The sequence below is a fragment of the Rhinoraja longicauda genome, chromosome 25 (assembly GCF_053455715.1).
Source record: "Rhinoraja longicauda isolate Sanriku21f chromosome 25, sRhiLon1.1, whole genome shotgun sequence".
Taxonomy (NCBI): Eukaryota; Metazoa; Chordata; class Chondrichthyes; order Rajiformes; family Arhynchobatidae; genus Rhinoraja; species Rhinoraja longicauda.
In genome coordinates, this window is record NC_135977.1 from 10268780 (window position 1) to 10291797 (window position 23018).

The 23018-nt window shown below is 41.7% G+C and overlaps 1 protein-coding gene across 11 annotated transcripts in view; it reads right to left on the reverse strand.

Annotated features, from left to right (window-relative positions):
- LOC144605650 (citron Rho-interacting kinase-like) overlaps nucleotides 1-15361 on the reverse strand; it is a 140183-nt gene extending 124822 nt beyond the window's left edge. For all 11 annotated transcript variants that reach the window (XM_078421109.1, XM_078421102.1, XM_078421110.1 and 8 more), the window contains exons 1-5: nucleotides 15177-15361; nucleotides 14921-15096; nucleotides 11150-11251; nucleotides 6327-6469; nucleotides 2788-2881 (exon numbers count right to left, since the gene is read on the reverse strand). In XM_078421109.1, coding sequence (XP_078277235.1) covers nucleotides 2788-2881; nucleotides 6327-6469; nucleotides 11150-11251; nucleotides 14921-15096; nucleotides 15177-15246 — 585 coding nt within the window. In that variant the 5' untranslated portion in view covers nucleotides 15247-15361. The remainder of the gene's footprint in view (nucleotides 1-2787; nucleotides 2882-6326; nucleotides 6470-11149; nucleotides 11252-14920; nucleotides 15097-15176) is intronic.
- Nucleotides 15362-23018: the final 7657 nt, after the last annotated feature.

Below are 23018 nucleotides of genomic sequence, written 5' to 3' on the forward strand. Positions count from 1 at the left end.
TGTTTCTTCCATTGTGACAAGATTTAAATGGCTACAGTATAATTACTGCAGGAAACAGAGAGTTATCTTAAATAGCTCAAAGCACAGTAATTTTGAAAACTGCAATATTATCTGCCAGTGCTAGCATGCCCCCTTATTGAACTCATGATTTCTTCTTACAATCCTCAATCTCCTGTATTCTACTCAGGATACACTTGATCCCAGCTGCCTATTCCTGACTCATGCCTCCTTCCTTATCCTGAGCAGAGCCTCAATTTCTCTCATCATCCATGGTTCCTTATGCCAATCTGTCTTGTCCTTCACTGTATCAGAAATATGCAAACCTCTCACTATCATACTTACAAAAGCATCCCAATAGACAATAGGTGCAGGAGTAGGCCATTCGGCCCCTCGAGCCAGCACCACCATTCAATGTGATCATGGCTGATCATTCTCAATCAGTACCCCGTTCCTGCCTTCTCCCCATACCCCCTGACTCCGCTATCCTTAAGAGCTCTATCGAGCTCCCACTTTCTAGCCTGCAGTCCCTTCGCCTGCAAACAATCTACTCTAATTAACTGTTGCAAGTTCCTCTCTAATTCCGTCTACGTTGACCTTGTCCCAATTTAGAATTTTAACTTGTGGACCAGCCCTGTCCTTATCCATAACTATTTAAAAACTAATAGAACTGTGGTCCCAAAGTGCTCACCCATTGGCAGTTCAGTCAATTGCCCTGCCCAATTCCTTCTGAGCGTTCTTGGAAAGTTAAATATATATAATAAAACAGAATGCCCATGTATGCATAGCTCAGTAACAAAACAACTTCAAAATCTGAAATTGTGCATGTAAGTTAGGTGTAGCATAAGGATGTGTGCTAAACTCCCATAGGAGGCCCTTCATCAAAGGAGGCCTAATTTTAATTTTCCTCATTGCAAATTAATGAGTTTTATTGTGAATCTAGGGCAAGAGCAATGAAGCATTAGATCAAAATGCAGCAAGATCTTAGACACAATAATAAATGAATAGGAGGTGTTATTTTAATGCTAGCTGGAGATTTTTGTCAAACGTTATTAAAGCAGATGAATTGAAGGTTTGCATGAAAAGCTTTACATATTTGGGAAAGAGTGAAACAATTGCACAAGGAGAGCATTAGGCAAGCGCATCTGACAGACAATCCATCTGCGAGAGAGTTTGTTTTGAGTTTATTCAGATGAGGAAATAGGGAAGTTATACATGAAAACTTAACAGGAATTATTTCACTTAGGGCCAAATTGTTGCATCATTTAATGATCTGTTGAAACTGTTATCATTCAACACGATTTGAATTACCAATGGATTTTGTGAAAAACCAATTTTAACACTAAAAGAATGACAGCACTGGCCACAAGTAAAATGTTTCTTTCAACGCTTTCCAGACTGCCTGTACAATTTAAATATATGGACAGTGTGATAGACATTGCTGAGGTTGTACATTTGTAAAACCTCTGTCATCACTTTGCCGTCACACAATCTTGCACTAAAAGGAGCTCCCAACTTGCTACTCAGAAGCTTGGACCCTCCAATACTCTGCAACAGCAGACTGTTGAAAAATGACAGCCACGTGCAATTAATAATACATTATTATAGGCGAGCATGACTGGTAAATACTTTTGGGGAAAATGTCTTCATCCCTCGCATACCAATTATTCCGTCTGATCTGCCTTTTCAATTCAAGTGACTTTAGTTCTTGGTTCAGCTTAGTTTTGCTATGAGCATTCACAAGGCACAAGGACAATCACTAGAAGCTAGAGAGGTGAAAGAGAGTACAGATGCTGGAATCTCAAGCAAAAACACACTGCTGGTGGAACTCGGATCTGGCAACATCAGTGGAGGGAAATGGGCAGATGGTCAGGCCCCTTCTGCAGACTAATGGAGTGGAGATAGCTGGTGGGAGGTGCAAAACCCAATGCTTCTCCCATGGTCACCAATAGGTTGTTTTTACCAGAGATGGGATAAACATGTATACATTTTACACCAGATACAAAAGAATAAATCCAGTGTATTTAAAACTTAACAATAAAATTAACAGACTCAAGTTAAACTACATAATTTTAACCCCAAATTATATTATTCATGGAAAAATGATGTATTTAATTTAGATTTTATGTCATTTACAAGGAGTATTATAAAACCCAAGTGCATGGAAATAAAGGCAAACATTATGTTTGCAGTAGAATAACCCAGTAGAAGTTTGCAGTAGAATAACCCAGTAGAATTGCAGTAGAATTACTGGGTAGAGCAGCAAGTGCTCAATAAAAACAACACTTTGAAAGCCTAATAAAGTTTCATAGTCACAGCACCAGGTTGATGCCTTGCTATAGCCTAGCACAGACCTGAGGAACAGCATCTCAGGAATCAGAGGACATAGGTTTGAAGAGAGGGGGGAAAGATTTAATAGGAACCGGAGGATTAACTTTTTCACATATGGGTTGGTGGGTGTGTGGAACGAGGTAGTTGAGGCAGGTACTATCACAACGTTTAAGAAACATTTAGACAGGTACATGGATAGGTCGGGTTTGGAACGGGTTTGGGCCAAAGGCAGGCAGATGGGACTAGTGTAGATGTTGGTCAGGGTGGGCAAGTTTGGCTGAAGGGTCTGTTTCCTCGCTGTATGACTCTATGACTATGTTCAATTTGCAGTCATCTCCAGCCACTTACAGGATTTCACAAAAACCTAATGCACCAAGGTCAGATTGTATTGCTAGGATTAAGCATACTTCAACATCAACGTACAGACTAACTTTAATGTTCTGGGGGTCTTTGTCATACCGTTTTGTTCGCTGTGAGTTTGGCTGCCGATCCAAAATCAGCCAATTTAATGTGCCCTGTTCGATCAATGAGAATATTCTCAGGTTTGATGTCCCTGGGATAAGACAGAAACCAATCAAGCATTCTTTCAAATGGCAATATATGTAACTACAATGCTACTTAACGGTGATTTTAGAGTTACACATAAAAGTGTCAAAATTGGTTATTGATAACATTCTGATCTGAGGATGGAGACAAGACTCATTACAGCATTTGAGCACATAAGCATATTAAAACAACAGAGCAGAATGTAACCTAAATTGGCAGACAGAGGTGCTCTTCTATTAACTGCATTGTCCTTCTACAGTATAATACCTGCAATAGTTAACCGTGGTAATTATACGAAACAAACAAGCTCACTCAGCAGACACCAAAGTGAAATATATCACAAAACTAATATACCACCACTTCGAAGTTTAGAAATCCCAAGCAGTCTTGCATTAGGTCCATAAAGAGGCATCCATGATTTGTAACTTCAAAGCTTTTGTCTTTAGTCACCATCCTGCCATCAGAATATGACAAGGCCATCTATTCAGCACTTTCAGCTCAGCTGATAGGGTGTTCACTTAACAGAAAATGATCCGTCAAGAGAACTGGATTCTACGTCATGCACATTAACCAGATTGTTGTTAGCTCCAAATGATTTACGAAAAGGAATGCTGAACTGTCCTTTTTTTATAAATACAACATATGAATCATGAAGATAGTTGAGTAATTCGAGTGGAATCAGCTGAATGGAAGGGAACTGAGTCACAGGGCTGGAAAACCTGAAAGATTAAGGTTTGTGCAATCGTAGTGGGAATAAAATACCAGTGTAGTGTCAATGAAACTGGGGGATGTGGGATTAAGATTGGCTGGTATGTGGAAGGATAGGTACGAAAGATTGATAACTATAGATGTGATGCTATGGAAGAGACAATCTGGAAAACACTAAGAGGAGGCATCGAGATACCTTTGGAAATACAGCATTAGCTCTTTGATAAGACATAGAACCATAGAAAACAGGTGTAGGAGTAGGCCATTCCACTGCCAGCACTGCCATTCAATAAGAACATGGCTGATCATCCAAACTCAGTACCCAGTTCCGGCTTTTTCCCCATATCCCTTGATTCCCTTAGCCCTAAGAGCTAAATCTAACTCTCTCTTGAAGACCCCATTGAGTATCTGTTTGCCAGAGTACTCCTGCTCTTGGAGTGCAAACGCTCACAAGCACACATCCTGCTGTACTTTAAAGTGGGGGGTCCACCTGGACAATGTGTCGCTGTGCTGAGAATTGAAGCTCCTGTAGCAAAGCAGTGATCCCATTGCAGCATTGGTACATAGTGAGCCAGTGCAATGGTTACATATGAGGGATGATGCGAGGTGGGCTGGAGGAAGCAGGGCAAACACCTAACACTGAGATGCAGGGCACAGGGTTGCACCCTGGTTGACATGGTGTGTGCGAACCATTGCTGTGAACTGGCAGCACCTACTTCACTCACTATTGATAGATCATCCAGATCCTGCTGGCTGTGATGGGAGCCAACGTGTCATCATAAACTTTGTTTGGCCACATGGTTCTTCACAGGGCAAAGACGTCTTTGTGGTAACAAACCATAATGCTTGGAAAATCTCCGGCTTATGGAGAGCTATGCAACAATAGACAATAGACAATAGGTGCAGGAGTAGGCCATTCAGCCCTTCGAGCCAGCACCGCCATTCAATGCGATCATGGCTGATCACTCTCAATCAGTACCCCGTTCCTGCCTTCTCCCCATACCCCCTCACTCCGCTATCCTTAAGAGCTCTATCCAGCTCTCTCTTGAAAGCATCCAACGAACTGGCCTCCACTGCCTTCTGAGGCAGAGAATTCCACACCTTCACCACTCTCTGACTGAAAAAGTTCTTCCTCATCTCCGTTCTAAATGGCCTACCCCTTATTCTTAAACTGTGGCCCCTTGTTCTGGACTCCCCCAACATTGGGAACATGTTTCCTGCCTCTAATGTGTCCAATCCCCTAATTATCTTATATGTTTCAATAAGATCCCCCCTCATCCTTCTAAATTCCAGTGTATACAAGCCCAACACTGCGGGTAGAGATATTCACCTGCCATTACATCAAACAGGAGATGGACTATATGGATCCCACAGAGTCACTATTCAGCTACTGCCACTCCCTAGCAACAGCCCGCAGTCAACGTGTTGTCCAGTTGCAGCCCCAAGTGCTGCAGCTCAATTGCTCTCCCCAGCCTGCCTGTGGGTGGCACGGTGATGCTGCAGTAGAGTTATGCCTTACAGCTCCAAAGACCCGGGTTCGATCCTGACTACAGGTGATGTCTGTGCATTCTCCTAGTGACCTTGTGGGTTTTCACCGGGTACTCCGTTTTCCCCCCCACACTGCAACGACGTACAGGTTTATAGGTTAATTTGGCTTTGTTAAAAAAAATTGTAAATTGCTCGTGTATAAGATAGAGCTAATATACTGGGATCGCTGGTCGGCACGGACTCGGTGGGCCAAAGGACCCGTTTCCGCGCTGTATCTCCAAACTAAACTAAACAGCAACCCATAATGACAATTACTGCACATTACCTTGTTGGCTCACTCTATTAGGAAAAATACATGAGTGAGATTATTCATTGTGTCAGGAGCACCAGCAGAGTGAGAGCCCTCAAACAAATTCCCAGTATTGCTGTGTGCTGATTCCATTAGTGTTCTCCTTCCTAGAAATGCATCCTGAATACAATGAGGCATCTGCATCATGCACAGTGGCCACATTGGAGAAATTGCCCCACAAAGCATTAAATCAATGTGTAGTGGATACCTAAGTAAATGCACTAAATAATACACAACCATGCTGCAGGTTTACAGTTAGGCAGGATTTCAACTATCAGTTTTCTCACGAGAAGGCAACAGCAAGAAATGGGGAAAAAGCATAGTCCACCCTCCACCCCCACAGACAGCTAAAAATACAATGCGATGCTTTCATTTTACAAATAAAAAACACATCCTGAGGGAGAGCCAACCTTAATTCACACACACACTTCTCTAATTTCAGCATGACATGCTCCTTGTTTTCTTATTAAGTTGTTTTCAAAGACCTCAAGTCATGGTCTTTCAGTTAACTTCCGTGGTTAATTATTTAAAATTAGCTCTGCACATTGAAGAGCAAGAAGTTCAAATGGGAGATAAAAAATGCATTAGAATCAAATGCAATAGGAAATGTCAATCCAATTTCCAAATGGTCAGGACTTTAATAGGAAACAGTACAAACCATCATCCTTGGGATATGGAAAGCAGTACATCAATCTATATTCAATTGTGCAATTGATCCTCTTTACCATTTAATCAATCATTCTCAAAAACTGGCTTTTCTATTCCAATGGTAGCCTGAGGTAAGGTGATAACTGACAATTTATAAAGGCAAAGAACACAGAGGAAGGTTGAGTAGCTACATTTCACTTCAGCATCTGTACATATTAGTAACATTGCCCAACTTCAAGTATAGCGTGCAGTTGCTAACCTGTGAACGTAACCCATCTGATGAACGCTATGAATGGCCAAAACTAACTCAGCCAAATAAAACTGAGCCATACTCTCATCAAACTGATCATCATAACGATTCAGGAGTGCCAGCAGATCACCTCCTGGCTGGTATTCCATTACCTAGTTGAAACAAAAGCCATATTAATAAATATTTTACAATTCCAATCACAATTCAGTTCTGTGAGTATTAACTTTAGGAGTAATGCAATACGCCTCCATCTTCTAGACTATATTAATGTGGCATACCCATTCAGAGGCCAGTGCTGGAGGGCAAGGGATACAACTTTGTTGCCTTGGTTCTAAAGTTGCCTGGCTCGGTGATAAAGATTAAGGTTTAACTTGCAAAACATATTACATCTACATCACCATGTCAGATAGATCTGATCTGTGCAACAGGTGATGAGATAAGAAATACCAGAAGGCCCTCGATAATTGGAGATAGTTGGCCTGTTCCTTGTACCATTATCATGGTTACAAAGCCTTAACTGAACAAAGGGATCTTTAACCATGAAAGCACCAGACTCTGGCCAAGTATAAGGTGACCATGCTGGGACAGTGATGTCTTAAGCACCTTCTCATCGTAATGTAGGTAGGTCACATGGTGATAGCTGAAAGATTATGCAAAAGTACAGTAGAAAATGTGTTCGCTGGAAGCAGCCCACATCACACCCAAGCCAGGTCAGCACCTAACTCCAGGAAGGAGATTGGGTGGATTCAGACTCCAATTTGTCTTGAATCCTTTGGCAATGGCTCCCGCACATGCTTGTAAGTGAAGTTGAAGGATAATTAAAGAAGGTAAAAAGGATCCACATGAAACCTCTTACAAACATATCCTCTACATCCAGCTGTACAGCAGGGTAGAAAAACCTGAAATTAATGGTTTCTGCTGCAAGCAAGGTCAGTGGTCTGCCGTAAACCAACATAACTTTAAAATATTTATATTTAATACTCAACTAATATTCCCAACAATTTCCATTAATAACCCTTCAACTCCACGCTGGTTTGGGAGCCATGGCCTGAGAATCCAAGACAAATTGGAGTCTGGATCCACAAAAATATCAATCTTTGTTGATATTGGTTAGGGCGGCACAGTGGCACTGGCGCAGCAGTAGAATTGCTGCCTTATACTGCCAGACATTCGGGTTCCATCCTGACAACGGATGCTGTACTGAGTTTGGCCATTCTCCCTGTGACTGTGTGGGATTTTTCTAGGTGCTCAGGTTTCCTCCCACATTCCAAAGCGAACAGGTTTGTACATTAATTCTGTAAATTGTCCCCAGTGTGTAGGACAGAACTAGTGTATGGGTGATCACTGGACTTGGTGGGTCAAAGAGCCTGTTTCCACGCTGTATCTCTAAACTAAACTAGAGCAACTAAATACTTTTTTTCCTTCAGTACCGTGTTGTTGGAAAAAGGAAAGAGAAAGCTGGTAGCCGAGTAGTTAAACATTATGGATTATTTACAATAAGCTAGTTTTTTAAGTGAGGCGGAGAATTATCACCATGGCATCATTTCCAAAACAGTGGGCATGTCACACACTGCCAATCAAGTCAGAGACAATTTCAAGCTAGTGGAAATCTTTGCATTGTTTAGGCTGATCGGCAGATCAGTCTTTTGAAGTTCACATATAATAGTCTTCTACTAGTGCTGTCCTGACCTACCATCCACCCCATTGGAGACCCTCAGACTATCTTAAATCAGACTTTACTGGACTTTATCTTGAGCTAAACGTTATTCCCTTCATGCTGTATCTGTGTCCACTGTGGACCGCTTGACTGTAATCATGTATAGTCTTTTCGCTGATTGGATAGCACGCAACAAAAAGTTTTTCACTGTACCTTGGTACACATGACAATAATAAACTAAAACGGAAGCTCTCCTTCTTACTGTACACACCCCAAAATAATTCCAAATATCCAGTCACTTGAATCAAGCAATGCTATATAGAAATAATACGCACCAATTCAAAAGATCACTAGTGACACCCCATGGTATAATAGGGAATCTACACTTGGAAAAGATAACATCCAAATTGATAACATCATTTATTTTGAAACCTAATGAGGGGAACTGCACCATAACAAATACCTAGCACTTTAAAACCGACAACCTGGTGCTCTGAGCAAAGTGGATGAACAATGGGGGGGGGGGGGGGGAAAGAGAGAAAATGTGTGTCTACAGACCAGTTGAGGAGATGAGGAGGAATTTCGGTAGTCAGAGGGTGGTGAATCTGTGGAATTCATTGCCACAGAAGGCTGTGGAGACCAAGTCAATGGATATTTTTAATGCGGATAAAATTAAATATTTAACAGATTTTCAATGAAGTAAAACAAAAATTCGGACTTGACTCAAAACATTTTTTTAAGTATCTCCAGATTAGAAACTTCACAACAGACGCAAAGCTCACTAGGTCTGCCAACTCAAAACTCTTTAGAAAAGGTGGCTTTAAACCATTTGGCAGGTGGCCAAATCTCACTATTTTACCAAATTATTATAGCTACAGCAAAGGAATCTTCAGAAGATAAAAGGCTTGTGTGGTGTTCAGATCTTGATGAAGAAATTACTGTAGAAGAATGGCAGGATATATGTTTACAATTTCAAGTCCAAACAATAAATACGCGGTTCAAATTACTCCAGTACAAATGGATAATGAGACTACATATTACTCCTGTTTTACTGCATCGCATTAACCCTAATACACCTGATCTGCGTATCAAATGTGGTGTACATGAGGGTAGCTTGTTTCATTGCCTTTGGGAATGCCCCACCATCCACGAGTACTGGAAGGAGATAATAACAACTTTATCTATTGCCACAAAAGAGAAGCTTCCACTCAGTCCTAAACTTTGTATTTTCGGGTGTTTTCCAGCAAGCTGTAAACGTAACAATACAGATAAGAAGATGGTTATATTTAGTCTGCTTGAAGCTAAACATAAAATTGCTTTGTCATGGAAATCAGTTTATAGACCAAACAAGCAAAGTCGGGTTGATGGATTACTGCAGTGTCTTGCTTTGGGGAAACTTACATATATAGTTAAGGAGAAATACGACACTTTTGAAAAGATTTGGGGCTCGTTTATGAAATTTCTGGAGGGGAAAGATTTTACTGAGGCCTTGTAGTGAACTGCTGACTGTCTTTATTGTGATTGTCTGGTTAGGTTATTAAAGGTGGGAGCAGTTTTTATATATATATATATATATATATCTAAACATGTACTATAGCAGAAACGTGCCTTAGTTCCTTTATATTTAAAGTGCCTTTAGGTGCCTAAAAGTGACCTTGCTGTTGATGTGCCTTGTTATGTTATGTTATTTTATGTTATGTTAAATGTTTTTATATGCTATCTGAAAAAGCAATAAAAATAATATATTTTTTAAAAAGTGATACATATTTCCCCGTTCTTCACAGTATCCCAGAGATGTTTATTTCATGTGTTTATGCAATTTTTGAGAATCTTCAAATCGCTGACTATTCTATGCGATGCCATGTGATGCTGCCTCAATCTGTAAATGTGTAAAAATAAATGTTTCATGTGGGGGAAAAAAAACAATTAACAGACATAAATGTTTTTAGTGAATGGCAGGGTAGATGTTACTGTTACTGTTATACCGTTAAACTAATCGTTAATATATTATAAATAATATCATCTATCATGTGTGACAAACTTATCAAATATTATTCAAAGATCAGAGCATCTTCAAAGTCCTTGTCCCATCAGATTATGAAATTAAGATAATTTTTTACTTTACATATAGAAAACAAAACTCAGTTCCTTCCACAAAGAAAGCCTTCCCAGGTTTTCCAGATCTTTTGAAGAAACCTGATCATTTTGCTGGAGTGATCTCTGTGAATACATTGAGAAGCTTTACAAAGAAGAAAATCTACACTGAGATTTTGAATAGTTTGCCATACTTCAGATGTTCAGCACAATGTGTTCTTGGGAAGAGGCAAAAGAAAAATCCATTATTTTCTGAGAGTGGACGCAATAGATTTGAGATTCCACATCCTATTGAAGTTTTCTCAACCTTTGCACTTAGTTGATAATAGACAATAGACAATAGGTGCAGGAGTAGGCCATTTAGCCCTTCGAGCCAGCACTGCCATTCAATGCGATCATGGCTGATCACTCTCAATCAGTACCCCGTTCCTGCCTTCTCCCCATACCCCCTCACTCCGCTATCCTTAAGAGCTCTATCCAGCTCTCTCTTGAAAGCATCCAACGAACTGGCCTCCACTGCCTTCTGAGGCAGAGAATTCCACACCTTCACCACTCTCTGACTGAAAAAAGTACATAAGTGACAAATTATGTGGGAACATCCAACATTTGCGTTGTGTGCGGTGAGTAAAATAATCTTGTATGACCAAGAGAATGTACTTACTCCCAAGGGAGTCGGGTTTAGCAGAAACGAAGAGGCAATTTTGTGTTCTGTAAATTTTCTAGAAGTACAAATGTACACCCATCACAAGGAAAATAAAATAACTTTTTGATGCAGCCAACCATGGATTTGATGGAAGGTCCTTGGCCCATGGAAGGAAGATTAATTGGATACCCAGCATTCATGCTGAAGTGACTCAGCCAACTGTGACCACATTATGAATTTTGGGGTTGAGGTTTGGAGTGAAAAAAATGAAAAGAAAATTAAATTTGCACTCCCTCTTGGTTGGCCATCTTCCTGAGCAAACATGTATGATAATTTCCAATCAGCCGCTTCATACACAACACACAACAGTTGGCAATAAGGGCATTTCCACCCTTATCCCCAGTTTATGTCTTGCTGTACTTTGTTCCATTTACTCACCAGATAAATACAAGTGTTGTCCTGAAATACATACTGTAATGAAGGCAGCCAGGGGCTGGTGCTGCTTGATAGGATACTACATTCCTCCTCAAAAAACACCTCCTAAGCAACAAAAAAAATCCAAGTGAAACTTATAATAAACTTATTACAAGGTTACTATAAACAACCATAAAGCTGTGTCAGACAACTCTAAATTACACGAAATAGTATATCATAATTTACTGATTTCTGTTAAATTCACACACACAATAAATCAATAAGCACTTCACCAACTGTACTTAGCAACTAAGTTGCTCAATAATTTATTTTCTCTGTTTTTAACTCCTTTATTTCACTTTTTGTCCACCCCTCCCAATTTTACCCCCCTTATTGCAGCCAACAAACTTCTGTATGCCGTTTTAACCACAGCGAAGCACGAACAGTATGATAACCAATTACTTCTCAGTTCAATTTCTGGAGTGACCCATTGAGTCAATCTAACAATTACAGTGAGTTGCAAGGCATTTCCCCACCCACCATACCTTCATCCCACCACACTAATCACAGTTTACTGTGAGCTACAAGAGACTGCAAATACTGGAATCTTAAGCAAAAAAGAAAACCAAACTGCTGGAGGAAATCAGTAGGTCAGGCAGCATCTGTGGAGGGAAATCGACAGGAGACCTTTCCAGTCGGGACCCATTCTCAGTAATGACACAGTTTACACTTTTGTTTAAAATTGATCCTACCAAAAATTGTAATTCTTCAAAACAGATCTGAACCAAGAACTGAACTGGCCGTCCAAAAATTGATAATATTAAGAATAAATGGGAATCATTGAAGAATAATTCTGTCATGTTAATGTGGGAGGATGAGCAAGATTCTGTGAAACCCAAACAATATTGCCCACTCTGCTTGGCCAACGAATAGTCAAGTCAAGTCAATTTTATTTATATAGCATATTTAAACACAACCCACATTGACCAAATTGCTGTACATCAGTGAAGGTACTAAAAAAAGCACACAAACCTATCAACAAACCTAGGTAGCACACAAACCTATCAACACATACATAAACAGTTTACAGCGCCCCCTCAGAGGGCCTCAAACGCTAGGGAATAGAAGTAGGTTTTGAGCCTGGACTTAAAGGAGTCAATGGAGGGGGCAGTTCTGATGGGGAGTAGGATGCTGTTCCAGTCTAGAAGCTGCAACCGCAAAAGCGCGGTCACCCCTGAGCTTAAGCCTAGATCGCGGGATAATCAGTAGCCCCAGGTCGGCCTACCTGAGGGACCCAAACGAGGTAGTTAAGAGTAAGAGGTAGCATCTCCATGAAAGGGATGCGTAAAAGATGATTGGTTCAGGAGTCTGATAGCTGCAGGGAAGAAGTTGTTAAGTTTGGGCATCCGTTTTTCAAGCTCCTGTACCTTCTCCCAAAAGGTAGAAGAGAGTAAAGGAAATGGCCATGGTGGCTAGTATCCTTCATGATACTTCCAGCCTTCCTAATGCAATGCACCGTGAAGATGGACTTGATGGAAGGATGTGGCGAGCCTGTGATGGACTGGGCACTATTCATCACTTTCTGCAGATTCAGGCAGACAAGGTCAGAGCAGTTTCCTAGTAATCTGTAGTAGTCTGAGTGAATCCTCATAGACATGAAAAATCTATTAACCTCATATTTAGGACTATTAGTTGACCTCGGTGGCTATGGAAAATAGCTTCAAATTTCTTTCACCACTGAGGAGCAAATTACAAAGCCATTTTATCCGTGGGAATGGGAGGACAGTGAATGGGATAGAAAATTAAGACAATGGAGAAAGATAAACAAAACAATTCTGAGGTCTAGGTTAAGGCAGAAGGATACTTTATCTCACATCTGACTTACGATGCATCCAACACTGAGTGCCTAAGCTACAAAACATAATATTCTTTTATTCACAAAATGCTGGAGTAACTCAGCAGGTCAGGCAGCATCTCGGGAGAGAAGGAATGGGTGACGTTTCGGGTCGAGACCCTTCTTCAGACTGATGTCAGGGGGGCGGGACAAAGGAAGGATATAGGTGGAGACAGGAAGATAGAGGGAGATCTGGGAAGGAGGAGGGGAAGGGAGGGACAGAGGAGTTATCTAAAGTTGGAGAAGTCGACGTTCATACCACCGGGCTGCAAACTGCCCAGGCGAAATATGAGGTGCTGTTCCTCCAATTTCCGGTGGGCCTCACTATGGCACTGGAGGAGGCCCATGACAGAAAGGTCAGACTGGGAATGGGAGGGGGAGTTAAAGTGCTCGGCCACCGGGAGATCAGTTTTGTTAATGCGGATCGAGCGCAGGTGTTCAGCGAAGCGATCAGCGAGCCTGCGCTTGGTTTCGCCGATGTAAATAAGTTGGCATCTAGAGCAGCGGATGCAATAGATGAGGTTGGAGGAGGTGCAGGTGAACCTTTGTCTCACCTGGAAAGACTGTTTGGGTCCTTGGATGGAGTTGAGGGGGGCGGTAATGGGACAGGTGTTGCATCTCGTGCGGTTGCAGGGGAAAGTGCCTGGGGTTGGGGTGGTTTGGGTAGGAAGGGACGAGTGGACCAGGGAGTTACGGAGGGAACGGTCTCTGCGGAACGCGGAGAGGGGAGGGGTTGGGAAGATATGGCCAGTGGTGGGGTCCCGTTGTAGATGACGGAAATGTTGGTGGATGATATGTTGGATCCGCTGGCTGGTGGGGTGGAAGGTGAGAACGAGGGGGATTCTGTCCTTGTTGCGAGTGGGGGGAGGGGGAGCAAGAGCGGAGCTGCGGGATGTAGAAGAGACCCTAGTGAGAGCCTCATCTATAATGGAGGAGGGGAAGCCCCGTTTTCTGAAGAACGAGGACATCTCAGAAGCCCTAGTGTGAAACTCCTCATCCCGGGCGCAGATGCGGCGTAGACGGAGGAATTGGGAGTAGGGGATAGACTTTTTGCAGGGGACCGGGTGGGAAGAAGTGTAGTCCAGATAGCTGTGCGAGTCAGTGGGTTTATAGTAAATGTCCGTCACTAGTCTGTCTCCTGTGATGGAGATGGTGAGGTCCAGAAACGGGAGGGAGATGTCAGAGATAGTCCAGGTATACTTAAGGGCAGGATGGAAATTGGAGGAGCGAAGCGATCGGCGAGCCTGCGCTTGGTTTCGCCGATGTAAATAAGTTGGCATCTAGAGCAGCGGATGCAATACTCCCCTCTATCTTCCTGTCTCCACCTATATCCTCCCTCTATCTTCCTGTCTCCACCTATATCCTTCCTTTGTCCCGCCCCCCTGACATCAGTCTGAAGAAGGGTCTCGACCCGAAACGTCACCCATTCCTTCTCTCCCGAGATGCTGCCTGACCTGCTGAGTTACTCCAGCATTTTGTGAATAAATCGATTTGTACCAGCATCTGCAGTTATTTTCTTATACTTAAGCATAATATTCTGTCACATAAATCCCATCCAGTTAAGCACAAACCCAACACTGAATGCATCATGTAAAGGCAGCAAGATTAATCATCCATGGATGTGTCGCCCAAATATGACCTAATCAGCTGCCCCTGTGGGAAAAATAGTATCACATACATTGCGCTGTGTTTACAGCCTTAAATTATCATTTGATTAAAAACTTGCAATAACTTAAAATTGTATCAAATTTAATGTTTTTAAAACAATGGATTTTCCCCCCAATGATTAATAAGCCACCAATGGATAAGCATCAGCCTAGTCAACCCATGGACCTGTAATGACAGCTCTTTACACAAAATGTATCTCAGATCAAATTTGGATTAATAACATGTCATCTTACATTATCCTCTCCAATCAGCGCCTGCTTATTCATCACTTTCATTGCATAAACATCGTTGGTGGCTCTCTCACGGACGACCTGCACTTCCGCAAAAACACCGCGGCCAATCACATTTTTCACCTCAAAATCGCCAGCGCAAGGTTGCAACTCCCGAATCACATTCAGAGTATTTTTGTCTACAGACAGAAAAGACAGTTTGAATCTACTGACAAAAAATAATAAATCAATTTAACAACATAGGTATGCTAAAGGTTACCTGGGCTCAACATCATAAAATCTGTCGGTATTATACTGTCTGAATGATTCACTGAATTGGCGCACTCCATGTGGGGCAAACAGGTCCTGGGCAATTAGTACTGGATAGAATTGCTCTGCTTAAGAACAGCAGGGTGTGAAAAAGGAAGATCTCCCTTTCTCTCCCTCGAGCATATAGACAGTCTGTTGCTGTTGGATCACTTGCCTGTGTGGATGAGTGAGAGAGAGAAAACACCCACTCACTTTAGTTTCCAGCACATTCTATTTGATCTCTCATTGGTTAGGTTGTGTCCTGTTTTTTCGCCTACATATTATCAGATTATCCACTCCCTTTCGGCCCAGCACTGACTGACAGGTAACCTTTAAACTATTTAAATTGCATTTATTAATTTGTATTTAGTATATGTCATTCTGATCATCACATCTTATTCCAACAAACATATTAGTCATTAGAAATAGTAACAGAAAACAAAAACTGACATATACACTTATCAGAGGATGCAGAGATTGGTGCTCGTTTCTCCTGCAAAAGTAACCTTTTTTAAAAAATAATGAGAGGGTTTCAATAAGTAGGGACCGAATATCTGTAAGGCAGCACTGACTGAATTATTCACTGAATTGACGCACTCCCAAACCAGCAGTAGAGTTGCTGCCTTACAGCACCAGAGACCCATGTTCAAACCTGACTAGGAATGCTGTCTGCACAGAGTTTGTGCGTTCTCCCTGTGACCGTGTGGATTTTCTCCAGGGGCTCCGGTTACCTCCCACACTCCAAAAACGCACAGGTTTGTAGGTTAATTGGCTTTAGTAAAAATTGTAAATTGTCCTTTGTGCGTATGATAGTGCTAGCGTGCGGGATATCGCTGATCAGCGCGGACTTAGTAGGCCGAAAAGCTCGCTTCCCCGCTGTATCTCTAAAGTCTAAACAGTCACTGTTAAATCCTGTCGAGAAATTCTTCACCCAAAAAAAAAAAGAGTAGGTGAAGGCAAAAATCTGCCTGACAAGTGTGGCTATACTGAATGTGGTCTGCGGTATATACAGTACGTTGTGTAATTTTTTACTCCACACATGCAACAAATAGACAAATCTGAGAAGGGTGGAAATTGGGTGATATTAGTTCTCAGTTATCATTGTGTGAATACTTCATCATATTCAGTTTAGAAAAATATAATCTGCCGAATTTCCCCAATAACTGGCATCTCCAAATTTCCTTTGCAATCAACGTTTTATAATTCAGAACAGGAAATAAACAGCCCATCTCCGTATGATATCAAGACTGGAAATAATGCAGTACTCCATACCAGGATAGCTGCAACCAAGTTAGGAATGGAATCTCATTTATTGAAATGTAAGTTTCATTACATTTACACATTTCACAGGCAATTTACAATTTCCTTCAACATTTCAATACCTGATTTTCCCTACTTTTTAAGTTAAAGTACCAGCTACCGTCTGTAGTACTCAACCAACTAAAATTCTGGAATAATTTAGCTTTCATATTTGAAAAAGCACAATAATCCTGGAGAAAGGAAATTGGAAGACTCACACTTTTTCACAAAGTTGGCAACATGCTTAATTTTCATCAACTCAGGGCTGGTACATTCATCAAAGAGGACAAGCATTGCATCAACAAGACCTTCTCTGGTCAATAAACAGGAAGACTGTCCTTGAATTCGACACAGACGCGAAATCTTTCCCTGCAAATGTATCACAATTAATGTCGGGGAAATCTACACAATTTCCACTTTGACAAAGGCATAGGAATGTGATAACATGCATTTTTATAGCAATTTTAACATTACAAAACACATTGCATTAAAATAGGAAGAGCAGGTTAGCTGGCCTCTCAAGCCTGCTCTGATATTCAGATTGAGTCAAGTCAAGTCAATTTTATTTGTATAGCACATTTAAAAACAACCCACGTTGACCAAAGTGCTGTACATCAGTTCAGGTACTAAGAAACGAACATACAATGGCACACAAACATAACAGCACATACATAAACAGTTCACAGAGTCCCCTCAGAGGGCCTCAAACGCTAGGGAGTAGAAATAGGTTTTGAACCTGGACTTAAAGGAGTCGATGGAGGGGGCAGTTCTGATGGGGAGAGGGATGCTGTTCCAGTCTAGGAGCTGCAACCGCAAAAGCGCGGTCACCCCTGAGCTTAAGCCGAGACTGCGGGATAGTGAGTAGCCCCAAATCGGCCGACCTGAGGGACCTGGAGATAGAGTGGTGAGTTAGAAGATTTTTGATATGGGGGGGGGGGGGGGGGGGGCAAGCCCATTTAGGGCTTTGTATGTGAATAGGAGGAGCTTGAAATTGATTCTGTACTGGGAGCCAGTGGAGAGAGGCCAGAATCGGGGTGATGTGGTCCCTTTTACGGATTGAGGACCTACTCTAGACTCAGACGAAGTCTAGCTGTGGAGCAGGAGGTCAGATGCACAGACATTGCAATACAGAAATCAAGATTTTTTGCAAGGAACCCTTTCTGAAGAACATGCAAAAAAGGTTTGCATTGTACTTTGGTAGATGCAACAATAATAAACCTAAACTTAGTTTTATTTTATTTTTAATTTAAGATTATTAATGAATTAAAATTTTAGACCAGACATTGATTTCAGGTCCAGGCCTCCTGATTACTACAACAGCAAGGTGGCACAGCGGTAGAGTTGCTGCCTTACAGCGCCAGCGACCCGGGTTCGGTCCTAACTACGGGTGGTATCTGTGCGGAGTTTATGCGTTCTCCCCGTGACTTGCGTGGGTTTTTCTCCGATATCTTCGTTTCCTCCCACATTTCAAAGACTTACAGGTTGTAGTTAATTGGATTGGTATAAGTGTAAAATTGTCCCGTGTGTGTGTGTGTGTGTGTAGGGTAGTGTTAATGTGCAGGGATCGCTGGTCGGTGTGGACTCGGTGGGCCGAAGGGCCCGTTTCCATGCTGCATCTCTAAACAAAACTAAGCAACTATTGTGCCACACTAACATGAACTGACCAAAAATCCATACATTTATACCCAAGGCCAATTCCAACCAGTGTAACATTGTCACAAAGCGCAAGTGTTAATTCTTTCACATTCTTTCACATAAGCTTTTCACACATACTGTATCTAATTCGAGTATATTTAATGATCTCACTGTGATTTGGTTCCCCCGCTTTTCAAGCATCAAACCACTCACTAACCTGGAAATACAGGTTCAGTCTGGAACAACGATTGGTGATTGGTTCACCTGCCCCATTGTCGATAAGACCACGGCCCCCATATTTAAACTTCAACATCACTTTGTATCACTGAGGAAAAACAAAAAGATTCTATTTTGTTAGTAATTTATAGATATTTCTTTTCCTTCTAATCTGTTTCTAGTTAACTGAATAAGGAGGAAAAACGTGTTCCATTTCTCTGCAATTTGAAAATCAAGTCATGAGTGTTTATTTGTCATATGTATCGGTTATAAACGGGAACAATGAAATTCTTATCTGCTGCAGTTTTACAGGCACATTCCATGCAACAACACAAAGTATGCAATGAATTAACAGTTATTCGAAGTAAACAAGACCATCACAGTGCAAAAAACAAAAGAAGGGTCTCGACCCGAACGTCACCTATTCCTTTTCTCCAGAGATGCTGCCTGAACTGCTGAGTTACTCCGGCTTCAGTGTAAACCAGCATCTGCAGTTCCTTCCTACACAATCACAATAGTGCTTCGAGGCTAAGGTAGGGTTGGGGTTGTGCAGGTTTGTTCAAGGACCTGAAGGTTGATGGCAGCAAGTTGTTCTTGAACAAGAAGGCAATGGTTCTTAGATTTCTGTACCACCTTCTTGATGGTACCAGCAATAAAAAAGCATGGCGGTGTGGATCTTAGATGATATCAGCTGCTTTCTTGAGACAGCACTTCCACAAAGATACCTTCAATAGCAGGAGTCAGCACAAGTGATGGACCAGCCAATCTCCACCACTTTCTGCAAACTTCTTTGTTCCCGAGATGGTGGAGTGATTAAAGAAAGAGCTGCCAGGGGAAGTGTTGGTGGAGGGGGGGTGGGGGGGGAGTACAATTATGACATTTGAAAAACACTTAGACAGGTACATGGATGGGGAAGGTTTGGAGGGATATAGCCCAGGTGTAGGCAAGAGGGACTAGCTCATTTGAACAATTTGATCAGTATACGCAAGTTGGGCCGATGGGTCTCTTTCCGTGCTGTATAGCTCTTTGACAATGATCTCACAACTAATGAAAAAGGTATACTAAACTGAAAGAAGTATGAATAAACAGCTGTTTCAAGTGGAATGAGTGTTTGGAGCCACGGACAATAGGGAGAAATTAGGTTAAAGGGCAAGTGTTTACTCTGAATTTGCATGGGAAGCTGAGTTGCAAGAATGAACTATTGTATCCTAGAGGAATGGTCCATTTGGAATTCTGGAAGAGGAAGAGAACCTGCATCTGGTGATAGAATCATGTTGGTGACTTCAGATATTGCAATCAATAATCTGTTGAATGCAAAAGTTGGTAAGATGGGCTACAAAAAGAGGAATTCAATTACAGCCCTGGATGTGCAAAGAAGGGAATGAGAGCAGAAATGCAAGCACATGAATAGACACACTTGAGGGCACTATCAATGAGGATGAAGAAAAAGAAAGCTAAATTGTATACCAGTAGTTTTCATGGAAAGTTGCTTCAAAAAACCAGCAGCAATTGAAATTGGTAAAATGGAAAAGACATTATAGAAAGCTGTTTAGAAAGAGATATAGTCAAAATGACTGTGGAAATCAGAGGACTTGTGGGTACTAAATCTTCGGCTAACCCGCCACATAGACACAGAGTGATCATGGAAGGAAGAGTGGGAAATAGACAATGTGAAAGCGAGTGCAGCCAAGGACATCATGCTGAGGGCAGAAATTATGTGCAGCTCATTCATGGTTAGGGATAGAAAACTGAGGAAAGATATCAAAAGTATCACACATGTAGGGACTAATAAAGAGGGGGGGAAAAAGCAGACATGATGGGGAAAAAAAGATTTCTTCGGGTCATGTACAGGCCAAAACAATCAGTGTCCTGGGCTAGTCCCAATTGTGGATGTTAAGGGACAAGGTATTGGTGTTGGCTTATTATTGGTACTGTAAGCTACTGTAAGCTATTTGTGAGGAGCAGCTATGAATTTGCGGCTTACGAGGAAAGGATCACCAGGTAAAATGACGTCTGAAATATAGTGGCCCAAGAACCAGCACTAACATTGGTGTTAAACTTGTGAACAGGATTGAGGCGGCTACGGTTTGGTAAACTAACCATAAACTTGCAGAGGTTGAATGCCAGCTCTTAATAGCTCCTCAAGTCGTCCTCTGAACGGCGATCTCAGTATCAAACATTAGGTTTCCAATTATTTCATTCCCACCACCACCCTCCGCAATTCATACAAAGGTCACATCCCATATAGCATCTCTTTTCCTCTCCAAGACTGCTTGGATGTCCTTCACTTCTTCGTTAAAGGGGCCAACCCACCCCTCCACCACCTGCAGCTGGTTTAACTTGTTCCCAACCATAACACCAGTGTCTGTTGGCTACATTTACTTCCCCTGATTAAAAGATGTTGCTACGGGAACCAGAACGAGTCTAAACTATGCAAGTCTCTCTGTGGGATGTGTGAAGAATTTTCTATTTTAGTCCTTCTCAAGTCCCTTCTCTCATCTTTCTTCCACTAATGATAACACCAGTGCTGCTTCCTGCATTCATCGCGCTAGAAGATTTAATCAGATTTCCCCTGAATTTTCATTCTTCCCTCACTCTCACATGCTTTCTGGCTCTTCCCTTTCTCAACTTATCTATCTCCACTTCAGGGAATAACCATTAACCAGTATCCACAACCATTGTTTTGATTTACACAATTACTTATATTATTCTTTCTTTCACCCTCCTTTTTGCAAGAACTACAATCCATTTCCCGATTTCTGTCATTGTCACATCTGTTCTGAAAATGTCACCTTCCATACTGGTGCTTTAATCCCAAATTATTTTTCACCATTGGTCACATGGCCCTCAACAGTGAACCTTCAGCATCCTGCACTTATGCTCTCATTCCACAGCATCGCTACAAGTAGAATAGGTTTGTCTCTGTCCTCGCACACCATTCTAATAGAGCACAATGCTCGTTCGGAAAGGAATAGATGATGTTTTAGGTCAGAACCCTTCTTCAGACTGAAAGATTGAGAAGGCCAGAACAAAACAGGGACATCAACAGATGACCTCAGGAAAAGCATGATCTTAAACAAAGAAACAACAAAGAAACTCCAGTCTTCTGGAACCTCCCATAGCTAAAATGATGCAAAGATCTCCGTCAATACTCTAGCAATCTCATCCTTTGATTCCTTCAATATCCTGGGATAGATCCCATTAGGCTCTGGGAACTTATCCACCTTAAATGCTTTACATGCTTTACAAGGCACTCACCTTCTCCTTCACCTTAATATCAAGATGCCAAAGATCATTATCCATCCCTAATCTCACCATTATCCATGTCCTACTCCTTGGTGAATGCCAATGCAAAGTATCATTCAGGATCTCACTACTTATTCTGGGGCCACGCATAAATTCCCTCTTTTGTTCTTGAGTGGTCGTACTCTTTCCCAAAGTGCCATCTTGCTCCTATGATGTGAACAAAGAGCTTTGGGATTCTCCTTAATCCTACTCGCCAAGAACATTTTGTGTCCCCTTTTAGCCCTCCAAATTTCTTGTGTAAAGTTATTTCCTGCTTCCTTTATAATTCGCATGGGCCTTGTTTGATTTTAGCTGCTTAAATCTTAAACTTGCTTCCTTTTTCTTTTGACAATACTTACAATACTTCTTGTCATCCAAGGTTCCCAAACCTTAACATCCTTATATTTCATACTTGCAGGAACACAATGGACCCAAACTCTAAGGGCAGCACCGTGCAGCACGGGCACAGTGGTAGAGTTGCTGCCTTACAACGTTTGCAGCACCGGAGACCTGGGTTTGATCTCGACTACGGGTGCTGTCTGTATGGAGTTTGTACATTCTCCCATTCACCTCCAAATGGCTGCCATAATTTACTTTCTCCAGCTCCTGCCTCATACCATTTTAATTAGCCTTACCCTAATTTAGCACTCTCGTGCAAATATTAATCTTATCCCTATTCCTATTTTATAGTCATGGTCCCCTTCTCCAGACCACAGTTTCGGTAATGGCTACAATTTCATAATTCCATTACAAATCCAGGTTTTTAGCTCATCTGCCTTGCCCGTTATATTGCCTCCATTAAAATAAATGCACCAGACCAGCATTCCTGCCATTTTCGTTATCCTGGGCCTGCCTGTTTTTGCTAACCTTACTTGACTTAACCACTTTCTCCTCAATCACTCGACCTGCTGACGTATTGCTCTAGTTCGCACCTCCCTTCCAGTCATTTAAACCCTCCTGAGTCACAATAGTAAACCTCAAGAATATTGATGCCTCTCCAGTTTAAACATAAGATTTTCTCCCTGCACATATCCCACCTGTACCAAAAGATATTTCAGTAATCCAGGTATCTTAAGCCCTCCTTCTCTCCTACACCAATTCTTTAACCACAAGTGACCCAGAGATTGGCCATTGAGATCTTGGAACAATTTGATAATGGATTAGTAGAGTCATGGAAGCATAGGAGAATGGGAATCTTTATTATTGAAACATAAGTTTTTGAGAGGGACTGACAGGATGAATCTTGAGAGGATGGTTCAGCCAGACAAAGAGGTCCATAATTTCAAACAGAGACGAGGAGAAAGTTCCCTTTCAGAGGATTGTGGATTTTTTTGATAATCTCTTCCTCAAACAATGACACAGGTAGAGTCAAGGTGGA